The sequence below is a fragment of the Erpetoichthys calabaricus genome, chromosome 12 (genome assembly GCF_900747795.2).
Source record: "Erpetoichthys calabaricus chromosome 12, fErpCal1.3, whole genome shotgun sequence".
In the NCBI taxonomy this organism is placed as follows: domain Eukaryota; kingdom Metazoa; phylum Chordata; class Cladistia; order Polypteriformes; family Polypteridae; genus Erpetoichthys; species Erpetoichthys calabaricus.
In genome coordinates this window covers 106715596-106737223 of record NC_041405.2, presented here as the reverse complement: position 1 = coordinate 106737223, position 21628 = coordinate 106715596, and the positions used below count along the sequence as shown (strand labels likewise).

Genomic DNA, 21628 nt, shown 5'->3' with positions numbered 1-21628 from the left:
TGATCACATGTATCAAAGCTTAAATAAAAGCCAGCAAGGTTAATTGGCAGAATGGAAACATTTTTTTTTATTATTATTAAGCTAGAGAGAGAGAGCTAAAAAAAGATGACTGCAATACGGTGGATGAATTTTAACACAAAGTGTCACTGTGAGATAGAGAGAGAACTCCTCCTTCTCTGCACTAACTTCATTTACACTTCAAAAGCATGTTTAATAAAAAGGCTCCCTAACCGCCTGAAATACAATTTGATTCCTGCAGCATTGTTTGCCGTGCCTGTTGTTGTCTGTGCTGGTAGAGAGGTAGCCCGTTGGAGTCCCATTAACTCAGAGAAAGTGCCTTTGAAGCTTGCTGGGGGAATAGAAAATGCAGAGGCAAAAGACCGCAAGCAAATTGTGGGAAAGGGGAAACTGTGCTGCAAACACCACCAGGACACAAGCCTATTAGTGAGGTAGTAAGAGGTGCTGAAACGCACCTCCTGGAGGGCCAACATGCGGGCCTCTGGTGGAATGAGTGACAAACTGAGCAGCCGGCACCCCCGAGGTGTTACTTGCAATGGAACCCTGAGCTCAAAGGGCAGACGGAACAAATTAATAAGGTCTATTTTATAACTTAATAGGTTTGTGCTTTAAAAAATATGATAGAACACAAACATGTGAAAAGAACTGGACTTTTTTTTTATTCAAAGATGGACATTTTTCAACATAACAAGCAATTTCTTTATTCACTTTATGTTGTGAAATATCAATTGATTTTTCTAAGAAATATGAATACTTAATAAAAATGGTTCAGTTTGAGCATTTTTCTCACGGCCAGTGAGAGAACACACAGGTGAACTTCTCTGACATTATGAATGTAGAAGAGGGGAGTACATAGCAGTGAGAGGACCAGTATGTCGTCTGGGCAGACAGGCTTTGCTCTTGCACTTCCTACTACAGGCTTTCTCATCGGTAGATGTTGGTTTGGATCGCTAAAAGTGGTGGATTCTTACGAAGGCCATAGAGTCAGTTTCTAAAAGTCAAGCCTCTCCTCTGACACACTGTGTGACCCAGGGCCGTCTTACCAGCATCATAGGCCCCCAGGCAAAGTAGTGCATTGAGGCCCCTGCTTTAATAGCAAAACAGAAACTTACATAGGCATCAGAAATATGGTGGGCCTCTGTACTCCTGCTGCCCCCAGCCAGTGCCCATTGTGCCCATATGTTAAGACAGCCCTGCCTGAGCAGATCACTTACATGTGAAAAATGTGTGTATTTATGAAGCACCTTTATGTTATGGTAACTAAGGCACTATAGTATAGTATAGTGAATTTCCCCTTGGGATTAACAAAGTATCTATCTATCTATCTATAGAAAATAAATATTCACTTGTAAAAATAATGATTTTTTTCCTTTATTTGTTATTTTTGCCTACAGCCAATCAGATGTACATCTTCGTATATAATATGCTACCGTGGCTGTCTGTTTGTCTGTCCAGGATTTTAAATCACCTGTAGCTCACAAAGCGTTTGACCTATTGACCTGAAATTTGGTACACATATACTACGTGACTTCTACTGTCCACTTTTGGGATGATGACTTTTATAACTCTTTTTATTTTTATTTTATTTTATTGTAGAATTAACTCTTGGCAGCGGGTAGCATTGCGGCCATGCAGTGCATGTGTATGGGCGCCATTCTCATCCCTACCACCTTCACTGTCACTTCCCCTACCTCTTCATACCTTAAATAATTCTTGAAGCAGATTGAAGACTTAAGTGCCAGCTTAAGTTAAAAATCAAGGAAAACGTACTAAGTAATTGCAACACAAACACTGACTTAATCAGTTTTAACGTGAAAAGATGCAGATGGATGAAGAGAAGCAGGCGCTAGGGTAGAGATAAAAAGAGCTGCTCAGGGAGCAGCAAGCGCATCAACCTCTGAGCAAACAAATGCCAAACGGACAGAGAAAGAGGATGAAAACTAGGAATGCTCAAGTCAAGTGTATTCACTGCACATTATCATGCAGTGCGCCGTTACTGGTAGTAAATATTCTATTTTTCATATTTTAAAACACTAATCATTTTCTAAGCATAGTTGTGCCCTATTTCATGCCACTTGATTTGTGGTCCATTTTTGTTGAAAAATACAATTATAAAAAGTCTGCAGCAGAAGTCAGGTGGAATGTAAAGCAATAAAATGGCCTGCTAGATTTATATCATTTGAATGCAAAGACACATTCTCATAAATATTTCAGAAATATTCGCTCATGCCAAATCATGCCAGCCTATTAAGAATTTATTTTAAACTGGTACTTCACTCACAGTTCTAATTATCTATTTTACTAATTCAAAAAAGTATTTGCTTTATGGGGAAAGAAAGGGATGAGGAACTCAGTAAAGTCTAAGACCTCAGACAGAGCAGAAGAAGGAGAAAGATGGCAGAGGCATTGAGACACCAGTAGGGGGCGCCCACACTTCACTTCATATAGCAGCTTTCCTTTTTTTTGTTATTTATTTCACCTTATACAATTTCTTGTATTAGGAATTTGTTAGTTTTCGCATATCCCTTAGGGTCAGATCGCAGGGTCAGCTATTGTACAGAACCCTTGGAGCAATTGCAGGTTAAGGGCCTTGCTCAAGGGCCCAATAGATTAGGATTTCTTTTGGTAGTAATGGGGATTTGAACCAGTAACCTTCAGGATACCAGCACAGATCCTTAGCCTTTGTGAATTTCACTCTAAAGCACTTTACAAGTACAGCATACAGAGATGTAACAACTGTTTCTATATTTTTTAAGGAATTCAGCCTCACACCATGAGGCAATGGCGTGGATTGAAGCTACAACCTTCTGACTTATCAGCCATCTCCTTAATCACTAGGCCTGCAAATGAAGCAGGGCTGAAGCTTTGACCTTCTCAGGCTTTCATCTTATTTTTTGTACATTTTAACCACTTCATTTGTATTAATTTTATGACAAAATGGGACAGCATTAAATAAAGATGGAACTCTGTTGCTAAGCATTTTTTGGCTGTGGCTGGAATGAACTGATTTTTTTATTAAAATCACTGCATAAACCTTCATCATGTTAATTTTGCATATGTCTTGATTTAAAGCTTAAATTCTCTCAATCTGTCCTCTTTACAGACATCACAACCTAAATGAGACACTTGGTACAGACTTTCAGGACCATTGCAGGTTTAGATGAATAAAGGATGAAGCAAAGTTGTTTTCTCTTCACATAGCCAACCTTCGGATTTTGGCTTCACAAGGGGTGTATAACCTAGTGGGTACTTGAAAATTCAAAGGACAAGAAGGTAAATTGGCAGACACATTTAACACTAGAATCCCTGAAGCCTACAAAAAAAGTCGTAATGCCGGGCCACGTTAAAGAGAGATGGCATCTTATATTTGGAAGGACATGACCATCCTCTGCGGTGGGTTGGCACCCTGCCCAGGATTGTTTCCTGCCTTGTGCCCTGTGTTGGCTGGGATTGGCTCCGGCAGACCCCCGTGACCCTGTGTTCGGATTCAGCGGGTTGGAAAATGGATGGATGGATGGATGACCATCCTGTTTTTAATAGCCTTGAAGAAGCAGCACATTATTCCTATGATATGTCAGTCAGTCATAACAGTTTTGCAAACATTGCATTGCTCTGAGCATGCCTCCTTCAGAGTTAATTATATCAACGTGTGAAATAATAACAGATGATATCAAAGCAACGAAAATATCACAATAGGGGCTATCTTGGAAATTTCATACCATATGAGACATATTGTATCAGATGGCTGAGTTAATGTCAAATTATTTTTCTCTTTACTCTGAGCCACAGACGGTCTTCACCCAGACCTTTATCTCTACCTCTTCATCTCTGAGTTAAAATGTTATATGCCTTTATAACATAATTACAGCTGCAAATCATGCATTCATTGCTCTAATCCTAACCCCTTTTTGAATATTTTCCTGTCACTTGTGCCAAATAGAAATGGATTGGCGGCAAAATAAGCAGCGATGGCTATTTTTCTTTTTAAATGCAGCCCTAATATATACATGTAATTGCTCTTACTTTAATAGAATTTCATTGCGGCACAGTAAGATGCTGAGACTTATGATGGATGAGGGCTTTTTATAGACCATCTTTTGCCATCACCATTCTCTGACTTTAACACGACAAGCCCTGCTGAAGAGTGGAGCAATGAAAGACACCAATCGCCGTCTACTGAAAAATTAGCATTTTTGTTTGTTTAATTAGTCTCAAAAAGAGATTAATATTCAAATGTCCATGGCAGCATTTCATCATGACACTTAAACTGCTAAAGTCGTAGAATTTTCTTGCTTCAGGGAAAAGAAGATCATAACATTTAAACATATAACATATTATTTGTTTATACCATCTAGATGCAATTTTTATCCAAATGGAGTGCCTCCTCTATGGAGTTTGCATATTCTTCCTGTGTTTGTGCGGATGACATACTTTAAAGACATGGTGTTGAGACCATTAGCGACTCTAAATCATTTAAGTGCATGTACTGTGTGTGTGTGTGTGTGTGTGTGTGTGTAAGACGAAGTCTGAATTCACTATGCCAAAGACAAATATTCCATTCATTCATCCTACCTCTGCGGTGGGTTGGCACCCTGCCCAGGATTGTTTCCTGCCTTGTGCCCTGTGTTGGCTGGGATTGGCTCCAGCCCCTGTGACCCTGTGTTCGGATTCAGCGGGTTAGAAAATGGATGGATGGATTCATCCTACCTTGTGCTCATTGCCAGTGACTGAGGTGTTTCATACATTTAACCAGCTTGACCCTGAGTCCTAAACACGTGTTTCAAGTCAATTGAAAGACAGAGCTCACAAAGGATAGAAAAAATAAGTTTTTGCTAAAAAAGGGAGATCCTAGGTAGCTGAAAATTGTTCTTTTTACAAGTGTTCTTTGCTCTGATCATATCTAATTGATGTATATCTCAAAACCTAAGTATGAACTCAGTGTTATAACATAACATAACATAGTACAGTATGCCTCTTAATTCAGTTTAGGGTTATGGTTAGGGTTATGGGGCTGGAGTCCATCCTAGCAGCATTTAGCATAATGCAGTAACTAAGCCAACTCAAGCACACACACACCTACACTCACACTGGGACAGCTTAAAATTGGCAAATACCCTATAAATATTTTTTATTTCTGGAGTCAGTTCATTAATGAGGTTAACAATGGAGTGAACACACAAAATAATAGCACCTATGCAGCCTGTCCAGGTCTACCTCGACAAGTTTGGGATCCTTCTGTAACTAAGGGGTCAGCTAGTCAGCTTCCCCTTGAGAGTTCTGTTTTATCATCTTCAAGATTATTCTTTCTCTTTTCTTTCTTTCTCTGGCCTGCTGTGCTTGGCCACCCTCCATCCCTAACAAAGAGTTGATGTCTTCGTCTTATTCATTTTCAGTTCAGCTAACTATGGCAAGCAGGGTCAGTGTGGAGGTGACCATTTTAAATCTGACCTGGAGTATACTTGCTTCTTGGGAATCACTCCAGGGAGGCCAACAGGTCTTGTTACCATCCTTGCAAATGGCAGGACACAAAGGACTATTCTTGGACTTATGTACTGTGCCCAGTAGAACATAGTGCAAATGAAGGTTCCTCTTTGGAAACTCTCCATCCAACCTGGACCTCTTTGGAGGCCAACATGCCTATCACTAAGAACTGATCTGCAAGCTCTGGAGTCTGATGGCAGGAACCCCTTTAGGCCAGTTACTGAGAATCTCCCTGCCTTCCTAATTTAATCTGTTTTACTGGATGGGGTTTCTTCTTCTAGCATTAAACACTTGGGCCCTGTCCACACCTCTAAGGCAGGTCATTCTTTGAGAGCAAAGCCACATACAAGTAAAGGTTTTTACTGCTCCCTCATCTGTGCTAGCACTTAAAATCTAAAAGTTAAATGTGAGATTTACTGTTTACTGTAGGAGTCACAACGAATATTGAAAGCTGGAAAGATTGTTCTCCCCTGTGTCTGATCTAATAAATTAACAAACTAAGTGTGAACAAGAAGCTGAAAATTGGAGTCCTGTTAACATGTTTTCTATTGATGAACTACATTTGCTTTTTGTGTTACAGTACAGTGCAGCTGAGTACTGCATAAAAAGCATATTGAACCTTACAAATTAAATCGCTCTGCCAACCCTAAAGAAGTCTGCCTTATGTTATTTGTTTTATGTATTTTGTACTGCCAAAAGAAACATGAGATTTGATGCAGAATGTTGAGTTCAGGTTTAAGCTTGTTTGAATTAACATCCGGGAGTGATTTGCTTTAAAACTTAGTTTGGCCTCTTCCCTTTGTCTTGTTTTTGCTTTGGTGGTTGCAGCACAATTCTTAGATAATATCATCAAGCTCATCACAAAGCAAATATCACCCAAGACTGTTGATGAACACTGGAAAAATCTAAATCCATTTTCAAAATGTCCCTAGCCAAGTAACTGAGCTCTCCACCATCTAAATCTCCAGAGATATGCTGCCAGTTATGGGCTTCTTTCTATACCGCTGTACTCAACTATCCCAAAAGTCCAAGAGGAAATTCAACACAGCTGTACCAGCAGCTCTTTCAGGAAACTTCATGACTGGGTTTTTGAGACCTTTGACTTCAAAAAGAAACCATGACAATGGTATACAAGTATATTTGCATCACTTTTCTTCTATATAGTAGCAAGATGTGGGTTACCTATAGTTGTCCCCTGAAATCCCTTGAGAGATTCCATTAGCTGCTGCCTTTGAAGCTTCTGGAATGTACCTTATCAACTGATACAGCAGAATCAACTCCAGTGGATAGTGCTACTACTACAGTACTTCTGTTGCTATCACTACTGCTATTACTACTACCGCTACTCCTTAGCTGCCCCAGAATGACGCACAACCATTTCCCCAACCAAGGACTCCACTACCAGCTCAGCTAAGGTCAGAGAAGAAAAGAACGTAACCTCAAGGTGTACCATAAATATTGCCAGGTCAGAATTGATAGTTGGGAATTCCTAGCCAGATAACTTTCCCAAAGATGTAGCACAATTTATAAAGCAATAGATTGTAATTGACATCAATCAGACAATAGATATCCATGGTTGGAGTTTGAGGAAGCAGATCCCAAGTTTGCATAGGCCATTTCCAAATGGAATATCTATGCCGTTGTCCTAAGATCTGTGACACAAGTTATGGATTCCTCAGCCTTCTAAACTTGTTGGAGGGTCATTCCTTTTCAAGTGACCATTGATGATGATGATGCTTTGCTACAAGCATAGGATGGAGCCTTATGAAGGATTCTTTACAGTCTCTAAGGAATTTGGTTTCTCCTTTAGTTGAAGATTTGCGTTTTTGGCTTTTGAACTTTGGTATTTTCTGACTATGATTGCTGTACTTCTTCAGTTCAGTTTCAGTGACCTAATTTCGCTTAACACGCCTGAGTTTGTATAACAGTGAGACTGCCTAACCCATTTTACTCAAGAGAAAAAAAAGTGATACAGCAATTGAAAAGCAAAATTCATATTTATTTTTTTAAGTTCTGTTGGTCATCTGTTTCAAAACAATACTGTAAATTACAACTAAGATAAGTTTGGAATGGTGCATGCTTCTATTGGTAAATACTCCTAAAATCCAAATTGATTAAATTATTAAAATGATTCTCTAAATAAGTCATAGGGTGAGGAAGGGTGACAGAAGGCATTTATTAGGAGTTATCATTGCATACAGCATAGTAAGTTTAAGGCTATTCTGAGAGTTGTGGGTATTTAGAAATGATCAGGTGAAAACCTATAACAACACAGGTTTAGGGAAATTGTGCATTAACATGGAGTTGAGATACTTGTGAAATCACTTAGGTATATAAAAATAAGGGAGTGTAAGAGAAGGAAGCTGGAATATTTGAAAATAAATGAAGGAAAGAAGCAGCAATCCTTTATTATCGGACCTACTGCATTGGGTGCAAAACAGGAACAAACCATGGGCAGGATGCCAGTTCATCACTCAGCAGCACTCACACTCACTTATACAGGGGCTGCTTGAGAGTTGCCAGTTCATGTAATTTGTATGTACTTAGGAAGTGGATGGGAAATAAAATCATCTTGAAAAACTCCATTCAGACAAAAGAAGAAAATGCAGACTCCAGACAGACAGTGCCCAGACCAGGACCCAACCCCAGGACTCTGGAACTATGGAGCAGCAATGTTAACCACTGTGCCACCAAGTGAGCAATCACTTTAAATTTATCCTCAGCTGAATGACACACTGGAGCCTGTGATGATGAAAAGACATGATTTTATTAGTTGTGTGCAGCCATTTATATGATAGTAGCTCTTTGTTGACAGCACAGTTTTGAAACCACAAACACTGTGGACAAGGAAACAAACTGTAGTCGGCAGTGACATCAATTACTGCGAACCAGGTCATCCATCAAAGGCAAAATGACAACAGGAACATCTGAGCAACTTCTGAAGTATAAGGAGAGCCTTCTAGATCAGTGGGGCTCAAGTTCAATCTTTGTGTATTTGTTCCAACCAATTTCACAATTCATTCACTCTCATGTCTAACTGATCTAAGTGCTTTCTCTTCCCTTAGTTTTCATTCAGTAAAGTGCTCTAATATATTGAAATTTGTTTTTGTTTTTTTGTCATTGCTTTAAACACTTTCTTTTACCATTTCCCTATTAATTCACCATTTTCAGTGGAATTTGCTTTCTTGATTGTTTCCAGATATAATTAGTGACGAGCAGTGCTGGCACAGGTACAAATGACACTGAATGCTAAAGGGAAGCAGCTACTTCAATGTGATGTTCATTTGTATGCTATTTAGTAAGGTAATGCCTTAAAAGAGAAGCGAGTTAAACAACTACATTAATTAGACATGTAAGTAACTAACTGATTTGTGAAACTGGTTGGAATGAAAATCTGCAGCCAAAGTGCTACTCCAGGACTGAACCTGAGAAGCACTGATCTAGAGGACAAGCAAAAAGTGCTGCAAAAGAAGGTCATGGCCATCAAGTAGAAGAAGGACTCATTTATATCATTACAGGATGACAAAACATACTATGAATTGAGTCGGTCTGTCAATTTTAGCCTTAGCTAAGGTAACCATTTTTTAATTTATATTGCATTTAATGTAATGATTCATTTAACAATGACAATTTAATAATTTAGGTATCACACGATCAACATTCCTTCATTTTGATCAAATGCATGATGATGCACTGCTTAGCTTTTCTGCCTAACATCTCAGAGTCTTTGGTTCAGATAACTGTCTGTGTGGAGTTTATGCATTCTCCTTCTAGGTTTTCCCTTTCTTAAATCATCTATAAGATATAATAGATATAATTTTAAGTACACTCTATAACAGACGTGCAGTCCATCCATCTCTCATTTCCGCCTTGCCTCTGGTGTTGCCAGTGGATAATCCAGCCCCCTGAAATGATGCAATGGGAAAAGTTCCACAGCCCGTGATAGATGTATACAAGACTACTGTATGTCAACCAAGTGGAGTAACCTCAATTTAATCTATTCATTGGCATCTGCCACAAAGAGAGATCTCAAGACTCCTGCTGTGAAGGAAAAACATCTGGAGGTAAGAGCAGCCACAAAAACCTGACGTTTTATATAAGTGCCAATCTGAATGCTTTGACTCTAGGTTACAGATTGCTATAAAATACAAGAGTGAAAGAGAAATGTATATATTTTTAAAAGGAAAATTATCCATTCATCTGCAGCTCAGACATCTGTAACCTCTCCTTGTGAAGTGAATGTTCTGAAGATAAAAGAAGAGGCCCAACTTTTATAGGCATATTGCTATCAATATTCCCTAATGTTAAAGAAATGCTGTGTCAAAGTGAGGTTTGAGATTATGATATGAATGAACAATTGTCTAATGGTTAGAATATTTTAATAAAAGATGCTCAATAAATTAAGTCATAAAAGTAATGCCTGGTGATAGAAGACTGGCTGTAAGGCATTTGTAGAAGCCAAAAAGTCAGAGTATGTTCGAAACTGGGCTTCCATACAGCTGTGGCTGCTGAATTCTATAAATAGTAAACATCTCAGCTTGTGAATAAAAGTGCTGGGCAGACTCTAAAGTTAGAATATAAGACAGGATGACTTTGAAAGTGCAGAAATACATTTGGAAAAGTTTGAGCAAACAGGATCTTCTATGAGAAGATCTGTTAAAATGATGTAAGTTGTGCATGTGAAAAAAACACATCATCAGTGCAAGGCAACTGCAATTGGAAGGGCTCACTTTGGCATTGTGATGCTAAAGAATTGGTGCAAATTTCAGCCCACGGCACACATAAACAGATTGTTCATTACAACCTCTGAGCAGCGGGGTGCAATCAATCATTAAGCATCTGCAAATGCCGTGCTATTTGGCCAGTTAAAGAGTAACGATGACTGGTTGTGATTCCACCATTCGTAAAAAAGCCACAACTTGGTATGACTAATGTTTTTTTAAATGTGCTATATAAATAAAATGACTGTAAACTAGCAACAGCAGATGCACAAGACAGTGTGTTTCTTCATGCCGCTTCCAAGCCTGGATAAATGGGGAGGGTTACACCAGGAAGGGCATAAGGTGTAATATTTTGCCAGATCAATATGCGGACAACAATACAGATTCCCATACTGGATTGGTCAAGGCCCAGGTTAACAACAGCTGCCACCACTACTGTTAGCCAATAGGGTGCTGGGGGATATTGCTCTACTGTTGATGGGATTAATTCAGGGTTCGGCTCTGAGCCCTTTCTTATTTGCAATGGTGATGGACAGGCTGACAGATGAGATTGTGATCTGTAGCGAGAGTAGGGAGCAGGTTGAGGAGACCCTGGACAGGTGGAGATATGCTCTAGAGAGGAGCGGAATGAAGGTCAGTAGGACCAAGACAGAATACATGTGTGTAAATGAGAGGGAGGTCAGTGGAATGGTGAGGATGCAGGGAGTAGAGTTGGCGAAGGTGGATGAGTTTAAATACTTGGGATCAACAGTACAGAGTAATGGGGATTGTGAAAGAAAGGTGAAAAAGAGAGTGCAGGCAGGGTGGAATGAGTGGAGAAGAGTGTCAGGAGTAATTTGTGACAGACGGGTATCAGCGAGAGTGAAAGGGAAGGTCTACAGGACAGTAGTAAGACCAGCTATGTTATATGGGTTGGAGACGGTGGCACTGACCAGAAAGCAAGAGACAGAGCTGGAGGTGGCAGAGTTAAAGATGTTAAGATTTGCATTGGGTGTGACGAGGATGGATAGGATTAGAAATGAGTACATTAGAGGGTCAGCTCAAGTTGGACGGTTTGTACAAAAGTCAGAGAGGCGAGATTGCGCTGGTTTGGATATGTGCACAGGAGAGATGCTGAGTATATTGGGAAAAGGCTGTTAAAGATAGAGCTGCCAGGCAAGAGGAAAAGATAAAGGCCTAAGAGAAGGTTTATGGATGTGGTGAGAGAGGACATGCAGGTGATGGGTGTAACAAAGCAAGATGAAGAGGACAGGAAGATACAGAACAAGATGATCCGCGGTGGCAACCCCTAATAGGGAGCATCCGAAAGAAGAAGAAGAAGCAAAAAAAATAACTGGAATTGACAGTCAAACTATGGAAAACTGAACCATCACTTCCCAGTAACTATAACCAGTTTCTAAATTTTCATTTCTTTCAAAGGATTTGGAAAAAAGTTGTTTTTTTCTCAACTGTCAGGCTATCTCCAGAAGAACAGTATAACTGATATATTTCGGTCTGGTTTTAGACACCAGCACAATACTGAATCAGCACTCCTTAAGGATACAAATGATTTGATGTTCACAATTGACAGTGGATGTTTTAATTTAAACACAGTTTTAATCTAACTTAACTTTAGTGCTTCTTCTGATACAGTGAGTCACAATATTCTTTTGGATCAACTTAGCAAAACTATAGGTATCCAAGGAGCAGCATTAGATTGGTTTGGACCTATCTGAAAGGAAGATCTTTTTCAGTTGGTATAGACCAGCACACCTCTCCATCTGTACTTCTTAGCTGCAGGGTGCCACAAGGATCCATTATAGGCCCACTCCCTCGTTCCCTTTACATGGTTCCACTTGGTCCAATCTTTAATCATTGAAATATTCAGTTTCATTCATAAAACCTTGTGATCAGTGTTCTCTGACAGCTCTTTCTATTTGTCTTCAGGATATTAAAAATGTGATGGAATTTAACTTTCTCCAGCTTAATGAGATCAAAACTGCAATACAACCAACAACAGGAACGCATTAACACAAACTGAACCAACCGCAATTATCTTTCGCGCACACGTGTCTCTCTATTGCTCATTCCATACACACTGTTTGCTCTAAACTCCACACCCCCTTATTTATATTACACATGTGCACACAACCATGCCCTTTACCATATAAGAAATAACAGGATACCCCTGTACATTTACAAATGAAGTTGTATACATAACACACATATTAAAAATCTTGACGTTATCTTTAACAGTTCGCTGAAGTTTGACAAACAAGTAAGTGCAGTTGTGCCGCTTTTTCCAGTTAAGGTCTATTGCCAGATTAAAACCATGTTTGTCACTTAGGGACCCAGAGACAGTCATGTATGCATTTATCTCATCCTGACTGGATTATTGTAACTCTCTGTGCCAGGATTACAAGCTTCCATACAATATCTACGGCTTCTTCAAAATGCTGTGGCGCAAAGAAAAGGGACCATATTTCTCCAATGTTGGCTACACTACACTGGCTACCGGCAAAATTTAGAATTCAGTTTCAAGAGTTATTTGTATTTAAAGCCCTACACGGTCTGGGTCCACAGTACATTTCACAACTTCTTCAGCCTTACACTTCCCCAGTGTGTCTTAGATCATCAAACCAGTAATTGCTGTTCATTCCGCGGTCACTTCTGAAGTCCAAAGGTGATTGCGTTTTTTCTGTTGCTGCACCCAGGCTGTGGTGTGCAATTGTCCAACATGTCAGATTAAATCTCGCTTGAAGAAGTATTTTTTGGCTTTTGATTATGCTTAATCCAATATCTTGGCTTGTATTATTTTTACTGTTTACTTTTTATTTATTCTTATTTAATTGTTTCTTATTGAGTTACATATTGACTTTATTTCCTTTTGCTGTAGTACATATTTATACCTCTCCAATATATTTACTTTTTGGCCTACTGTAGAGCACTTTGGTAGCACTAACATTGTTTTTTTAAATATGCTACATAAATAAAGTGACTTTACTTAACTTGACTTGACTGTAAAATAATGGAAAAATGACCCATCACTTGTCATGATCTGTCCCAGTGGAACAGTGACGGTGTGGTGCACACCAAAAAGAAGTATTGCAGGCCTGTCCAAACACTGAAGGATTGTGTTCCTTAAGTAAATGTGCATTTTTCTAGCACGGTTTGGGGGCGCTTATCTCCTTAAAAAGAAAGGTCAATACTAATCACTTCCTAATGAGTCGGAGTGATAGATTTCATCCTGTCCCTTGTTGCAGCATTTCCTTCCTGATGAGAGGAGTGCCTTCATGAATAGCCCTGCAAGATAAGCATAAAAATAAAAGTTCCCATACGGCAAGGTCTTTCCAGTCACCAAAATGAGGAAGCTGCTCTTTTAAACCACTTCATATTTGTGTGTCAATTTTTTTTACCCGGTATATGTACATTTAATTAAAGCTTCCCCACATTGTTGCTATTCAGCAATTAGATATTGAGTAATCTGTGACTCCTTTTTCATGAGCACTATAAGATTTGCACAACCTGTTACTTTGCTGCATTAATAGAAGAAGTGGGCACACACCTGGTGGCACACTATTCCCTTCAGTGCTTCTTAGAATAGCAAAGAAGAACCTGCAGTACTAAGCATAGATGCAGCAAGAGCGAGTTAAAAAAAGAATCAGTGCAATGGTGTGCTCCTCTCATGCATCAGAGAAGTGTCTGGGGAAAGTGCAAGAGGACTAGCATTAGTATTGGGCTATTGTGCTGTACTGCAGTAGGCATTCATTAATGCTGGCAAGTAAAGCCTTGAAATAAATTCACGTCAGATCAAACAAATAGATAAACCAATGGAGAAGAAGAACTGCTTTCTAGTAGATGGATTCTATTAAAATATGTCAGTTAGCCAGTGATCTGATAGTTGCTTGAATTTTATGGATAAAGCACAGCAAAATGTACCCTAAACCTTAGGTATGTCTGCTCAGGTTGATGGAAGGATTTATAGATGCCTACATTTGGTCCTTTATTATGTCTTTCCCATGTAACCATGCAGGGAGGTAGTGTTTGGATTATCTGCAACTTTATCTACTACTTTTGATCTAGTTTATTTTGGATAATCCCTTCATGTTTTTTTAATTTCAAAATTAATTTATTGTTTTGTTTTTTTTCATCCCTTTTTTGATTTAAAAAAAAGCCGATGTATCATATGGTGATGAATCAGACATTATCATGTTTAGGAGTATGTATGAAACTGCAGGAATTCTCCCACTGAAAGACTCTTTCAATTGAAAAGAACAAGTGGAAATGATTTTGTGTTGGACGTCTACATTGAATTCGGTGATTCTTCATCTATGATTTCTCCATTACAAAATGTAAACATTGTCTTGATTGAGTGACCCTCGCCTCTCTTATAGTTACATTGTCAGCGTTTGTATTCTGTCTCTGGTAAGAAATCAGTCAGCTCTCCATTTTACATCCTCACAAGGAGAAGCCATCCCAAACCCGGGGCCACTGAGCCAGTAATCTGAAGCTTACCAAAATGAGTAAAAGGAAAAAGCACCCCCTGTCCAAGTGAGCAAGTGGTCTTTTGACTTTGACTGTAACTTATCTCCACTGCTACGTTTTTGGTGGCCTGTGTGATTTGTTAATAGTGACAATTCTTTCCCTGGTATTTCTGCTTGCTTTAAAATAAACTAAATAAATCTACCAGTGACACATTGTTGTTCACGTGAAGTTTTTCTTGGACAAACAGAGGTGACAAGGTATTGTTTTTGTGTGTATGTGTGCAGTCTAGAGAAACATGGACAAGATTAACAATATAATTCGGCTTTGGGTGCAGCTTGGTTATGGTCACAACTGTTTCAGCAGTCATGGGTGTATGAAATAAATAGATAAAAAATATCCAGTCAGTGGCAGACGTGGCCAGAACCAGCCCAGTAAAGGAATTGGTGACCAAAATGACTTGCTCAAAGTTATACATGTGAAAAGACCATTCAACTAACTGCAAAGTGCAACAATGGTGCTAAGAGAGTCCCATCATAATGAGTACCTTGTGGTACCTTGGAATAGGCAGCGGAATCTCTGATTGTTCTACAGTTGCATCAATGAAAATCACATTGTGACCACCGGGGACCAAGCAACAGACTGCAGTGCACTGTGAATTAGCGAGTGAGATGTTTTGTCACTTCCTGAAACTTTAATGACTAGCTTGGGCATTCCTTAGGTTTCATATTCAAATGCAGACTGGAGCATCACCTGAATTGGTGCCAGTTTTACTCTTCTTTCTGTAAAAGTGCATGCTCCCTAACCTGACCTGACCTTACCTTTGGCAGACAGATATTGAGAATTATAGGATCCGCTGTATTGTGTGCGCCGATTGACTTAGTTTATACAAATGTTTGCTTTATAAAATTCTTATAAAATTCTTGATAGCTTGCCTTATTAAAAGTACTGAATGATAAATGAATAACTGGCTGAGTTAAAGCCAAAACATTTAAGGCCAAACATTTTCTACACTGGTTTCTCAAGGCTAGTGTTCTGGGAAGCCAGCATTCACTGTGTTCAAGCAGGCAATGGGCTTTAACCAACATTAACCTACGCTCTTATTCAAATCACGGCAATTTATAGGTCACTAATAAATACATCAGGTCTGTGAGTGGAAACCATTGTGAAAATCTGGAGAACATTCAGACTCTTAACAGAAGGAACTTTGGCACGGAATCAAAGTACACTAAGGTGCCAGCAATATTGACCACATCATCATGCATACCAAGTGAGTTATATTTGGAACTATATAAAATATTAATGGATTAAAATATGTTAAACACTTTTCATACAACCTGTGATGGACTGACACCCACTCAGGGGTTTGTTTCTGCGTCATACCCTATGCTAGTTGGGACAGGCTACAGCCCCCTGCCACCCTGGTTGAGATTAAGTGGGTTAGAGACTAACACGACATTTCATACAAATAATTTCACATTTTGCCCCAATTCCCTGTGAGGAATGTGGGGAATAAACTTTAGGGTAAAGGATAGGGAGCTCCAGATATCTCTCTTTTTTCAGGGAAGGACTGGAAAATGAACACACTTAGGAAGGGAAAGTCGGAGGGAGTCTTTGTGGCCTAGAGTTATCAATTATAGATACTGTATCTGGGATCCATGCTTGCTGGCCAGGAGACCAAAGAACAATTCAATTCCTACTTCCATAAAGGAATAAACTCTGTCTTCTTGTGGCCAAAGTAAATTACAGAAGGATCCTGTCCTGTAAACTTGGGAATGGGCAATTGCAAAGGCTAGATAAAGAGTGAAACACCTAATAAGCCTGTCTGTGCAAAGTGAACTACAGTAGGACTGTACTTTAGCTTTATTTTTCCTTCTATTATATTGTTATTTATTAATAATGAATGAATTATGTACTGGTTGCTTGAGTGCCCTCCAGTGTTCACAAAATATCAATATATTTATTTATTTTTTTTACATTCCCTTATATATTTCTATAGACAGTGTCATACTTAATTGCTTTCCAAACATGTAAGCATGACACAATAAATGTCCAACAAGTTGTCAAGTACACAGCTGGAGTTCAAAAAGTACTAAAGCAACAGAGTACAAGGAATATAAAATAAAAAGATGGACTTTCACATTATATCTTTCAGTTGCTGTTGAAGAAGAATAGATAGATAGATAGATAGATAGATAGATAGATAGATAGATAGATAGATAGATAGATAGATAGATAGATAGATAGATAGATAGATAGATAGATAGATAGATAGATAGATAGATAGATAGATAGATAGATAGATAGATAGATAGATAGTGTAACAAAGCGCTATATAAATGCCTGACCCAACACAGATGGACACGGGAGACACTTATAAAATAAACAGACTTTTATTTTTCTTCACCTGTGGGGCACGTCTTCTCCGTGACCCCACAGGCACAACACAGTCCCAAAAGACACAAAGTAAATCACCACAACACTCGCCTTCGGCACCCCCACTCCTCCTCTAAGTTTTGTCCTCCTCCACCCGACTCTGGCCACTGAGTGGTGGTTGCTGGCTCCTTTTATTAGACACCTGGAAGTGCTCCAGGTGCTTGATTGCCAATATCTGGCTGCACTTCCAGGTGTGGGGAAACTAGTGCCCAAATGGGGTTAGCAGCTCCTGCTGCAGCACCCCCTAGCGGCACCTCCGGAACCCAACAGGGCTGCACCAAACTCAAACTAGGGAGGCTGCCATCTAGCGTCCAGGGGGATATATTGGGTTTCCCATGCTTGCTCTCCTGGAACATATGCTGCAGGGGTGTCCTGGCTGGGCATGGGCCCTGGCTCTCCATCACAGACAGACAGACAGACAGACAGACAGACAGACAGACAGACAGACAGACAGACAGACAGACAGATAGATAGATAGATAGATAGATAGATAGATAGATAGATAGATAGATAGATAGATAGATAGATAGATAGATAGATAGACAGATAGATAGATAGATAGATAGATAGATAGATAGATAGATAGATAGATAGACAGACAGACAAGGCACTATACCATAGATAGGACTGAACTCACTGTATGAACGCACACACCCTCACACACACATACTGCCACTCACACAGGGATTATTTAAAGCCACTAGTTCTAACATGAAGGCACATCTCTGTGATATTGATGAAAGCTGTTGTAAATGGAATAAATCCTTGTGGACATGGGAAAACATTCATATTCCACACAAATAGTGATCAGACCTGGAATAAAAATTTGTTTTTAAGAATTGTAGCATAATAATGTTAGTCGACGTGCCACCATGACATTGAACATTTTAAAAAGTTAAGTACTAGATAAAAGTCTCTGGAACTCACCTAATATTAAGAAGGGCATGCCCAGGTTATTTATAGATGAAGAAGGAATTGATTTCATTCTCACTCTCTCTCTCCCCGTCTATTTTTCGGCTAGGGTGATGACCTTAAATGTCAGGTACAATGAAAATGCCACAGTACAGTCTACCTGAAGTCCTGAACTGCAAGTGTAGCCAGCAGCAGTTCCTGCCTTCCAAGAATTTCTGTGAATCTCGCAGCTTTTCAATTAGTGGAGCATAATGAAGCAGTGAAGGACACTGATAATACACAAATTTGCAATGCCAAGTATCTCCAGACTGGACTAAAATATTGCTAACAGTTACCTGTGCTCCAAGTGCACTCCAGGTAATGAAGCTCTAATCAATGCCTCATAAAGCACCTTCAAGCTCATATTTCCATTGCTGATATAATCAAATCAAAATTGATCCTGATCCTGAAAAATTGCAACGCTACTTCAGTGTTACTGATTCAATTGGCAAAAGAAACACTCTGAAATTTCAAAAAATATGTTTGATTGGAAGTGTAAAGGCTATCTTTCCTGCACATTTTCATTATTCATATTAACCTCCTACATGGAAATGTGTTTCTTCTCTTACTTAGTCTACTTGAGATGTACCTAAGCAGCAACTTTATCATCATTATAATAGCACCAGATGAATGATAACAGAATGGGAGAATGACTTACTCTGTTTACAGCTCAGACTATTTCACAATACATACTGTATTTCATGGCCACCACATTGTCACCATACTGCCTTGGAGTCAGTCATTGCTTATCAAGTTCCATTTCAACTTGATTGATCATGTGTTCAGCATCCAATGAGATTCCTACTTGCATGACGCTCATGAACTAGTGACAATAGTAAATACCAACAGCAGATAATAGCATACATTAAATACAACGTCAGATGATATTTAAGAATCATGCATCATGTACACTCATACAGAGCTAATTATAACCAGCTGGTGACTAACCTTATGACCTGAGGGTTATAACCTCCTCTGAATCTAGTAGTGTGGGCACTAATGGTACTCTATCTTGTGCCACAACAGAGGTGAGACAAAATTAACTGTGCAGTAAAGCGGAGATCTTTAATAATAGTTTGCCTTTCTCCAGCAGCATGTGTGCCAGTAATGTTGTGTGCTAACTCTACCATCTCTAGTGCATCATGAATCTGAGCTAAGCAGGTGCCATACAAGGTTGTAATGCATTCAGTAATGGGTGGTGAGCACAGATGGAGACATCCAGGCTTTCTTCAGATGTCTGAGGAAATTAAAGTTTTGGTAGGCCTTCTTAACAACACCCAAGATATGAAGCACCCACTTTATTAATCGATTCCTGTAATGATTTCAATTCTAAGAACATCTTCTCTCCATGGTTTATTATGCAATGGGGATAGTAAGTCATGGTATTTCAACTAATCTGTAAGTTGTGGGTAAAAAGACCATTAAAAAAAAAAACTTGATGTGTGCATAAGATGTTAAGTGATAAGTACGGGATTTGTTTTATCCCACAATCTACAAGACTAAATTATCTGCAAATATTCTCAGTATTTTTTACTGAACCATAAATCTTTTGAATTATGTAAAGTATTCCCCCACCAGCGTACCAATTTTTACACATTATCTTCATTTATGCCTATTCAAAGATGCATAAAATACCCATGTAAATCATAAAGACTGACCAGTGCACAGAGTAAGTCCACAGCTTCCAGTATGAGCTCCTGATGGCCAATTCGAGTCACTCCTAGTTCCTCCAGTTCCTGGTGAGTAATGTGCAGGAGTTGCTCTCCGTTGATCTTCTCCCGCTCAAAATTCTTGATATACTGTTGCAGGCAGTCATCAAGCCCTTCAGGAGAGAAAGAAGACTTTTCAATCTTTTTGTATCTGTCTTTTCAAATCAACACAATGTAAGACATGAAACGTGTTATACTGTAACTACAATGATCTGTGTGTGTCATTGTGTAGATTTCATATAAAACATGAACATATGCCTTTATAAGGTGTTCACGCTAGATGAGGTACCACAGCATCTGGTTATCAGTTCCTCACACAGATTTCACTTATAAAAAGACAAATCTTAATATTCTTCTGCTGGATGTCACAGTGAAATATTTTTTATACATCGGCATTTTGAAAACACACATTTACTGGAAGTCGTGGTCATGTTTGATTAACTGTTCCAGTAGATATCAGCGGGGCTCTCTACCTAATTATTCAGGATTACTCTCTACTACACGTTCACATCCCTTTTTTGTCTGATTTCACTTGATTAATTAATTACACCGATTAAATAGGCCAATCACCCAGTCATGTATTATTCAAGCTTATAGAGCATTGAGTATGTTGAAGAAGCACTTTGCAAAAGCATCTGGAAAAATAATATAAGTAGAGAGGTGTAACGTACGGAATATGTTAATGCATTTCAATACATGTGGAGTCAGTACTAATAAAACTGTATTTAATGTCTAATACGTGTAATGGAATTAATCATTATATTATTTATTTCTCATTATAAGTGTAACCAATATTAAACATATTGATATCTATTGATAAAATATGTGTTTAGATATAGAGTTTGCTTTATTGTTATGGGACAATACATATCCATCCATCCATCCATTTTCCAACCCGCTGAATCCGAACACAGGGTCACGGGGGTCTGCTGGAGCCAATCCCAGCCAACACAGGGCACAAGGCAGGGAACCAATCCTGGGCAGGGTGCCAACCCACCACAGGACACACACAAACACATCCACACACCAAGCACACACTAGGGCCAATTTAGAATCACCAATCCACCTAACCTGCATGTCTTTGGACTGTGGGAGGAAACCGGAGCGCCCGGAGGAAACCCACGCAGACACGGGGAGAACATGCAAACTCCACGCAGGGAGGACCCAGGAAGCGAACCCGGGTCTCCTAACTGCGAGGCAGCAGCGCTACCACTGCACCACCGTGCCGCTGGACAATACATATGTGTACTATAATAGCATATGTTCATTTATTTATTTATTTATTTATTGACTCTGTTTCTCCATATTAACTTCATCTGGCAGCAATAAGTGCAAGGCAGGATTTAACCCTCAGTGGGGTGGCAGTCCATTACACAGCACACACACACCCTCATTAGGCCAGTAGGAATGCAGGTTAGGCAGATTATCAATGCAAAGCGATAAGCAACAATTAGGAGACTGCTGAACAGGCCCCTTATATGCTAGACTTTTCAGTAGTTCACATTAACTATCCATCTCTCCCTTTTCAAAACTGTTTAATCCAGTTCAGAAAAGTTCACAGTTCCATGGATTTAAAAACACATTTGTGTGTCAAATGCACAGCTCATTTGTGCTGGGAAGCCTGGCCTCCCGCTGACTAGAATTTCATCATTTGTGCTGACCTTGAGGCTGCACACCTCTGTGTTCTCTGTTACCAACTAGTGCATCATAACGGGATTATTTACCAGTGAATAATCAGCCATGGAACAAAGCATCCATTAACTCATTTCACAGCAGAAATGATTTGTGTTATTTTTGTTAACATTTTATTACTGACCCTATAATTGCAAGCTAAGAGTAATAACAAAAGCA

General features: G+C 39.3%; 1 protein-coding gene across 4 annotated transcripts in view; it reads right to left on the bottom strand.

The window, feature by feature from the left end:
• The window catches only part of si:ch211-26b3.4 (connector enhancer of kinase suppressor of ras 2), a 597975-nt gene that overhangs the window by 445317 nt on the left and 131030 nt on the right, over nucleotides 1-21628 (bottom strand). For all 4 annotated transcript variants that reach the window (XM_051935079.1, XM_051935080.1, XM_051935081.1 and 1 more), the window contains exon 2: nucleotides 19727-19890. In XM_051935079.1, the coding sequence (XP_051791039.1) occupies nucleotides 19727-19890 (164 nt within the window). The remainder of the gene's footprint in view (nucleotides 1-19726; nucleotides 19891-21628) is intronic.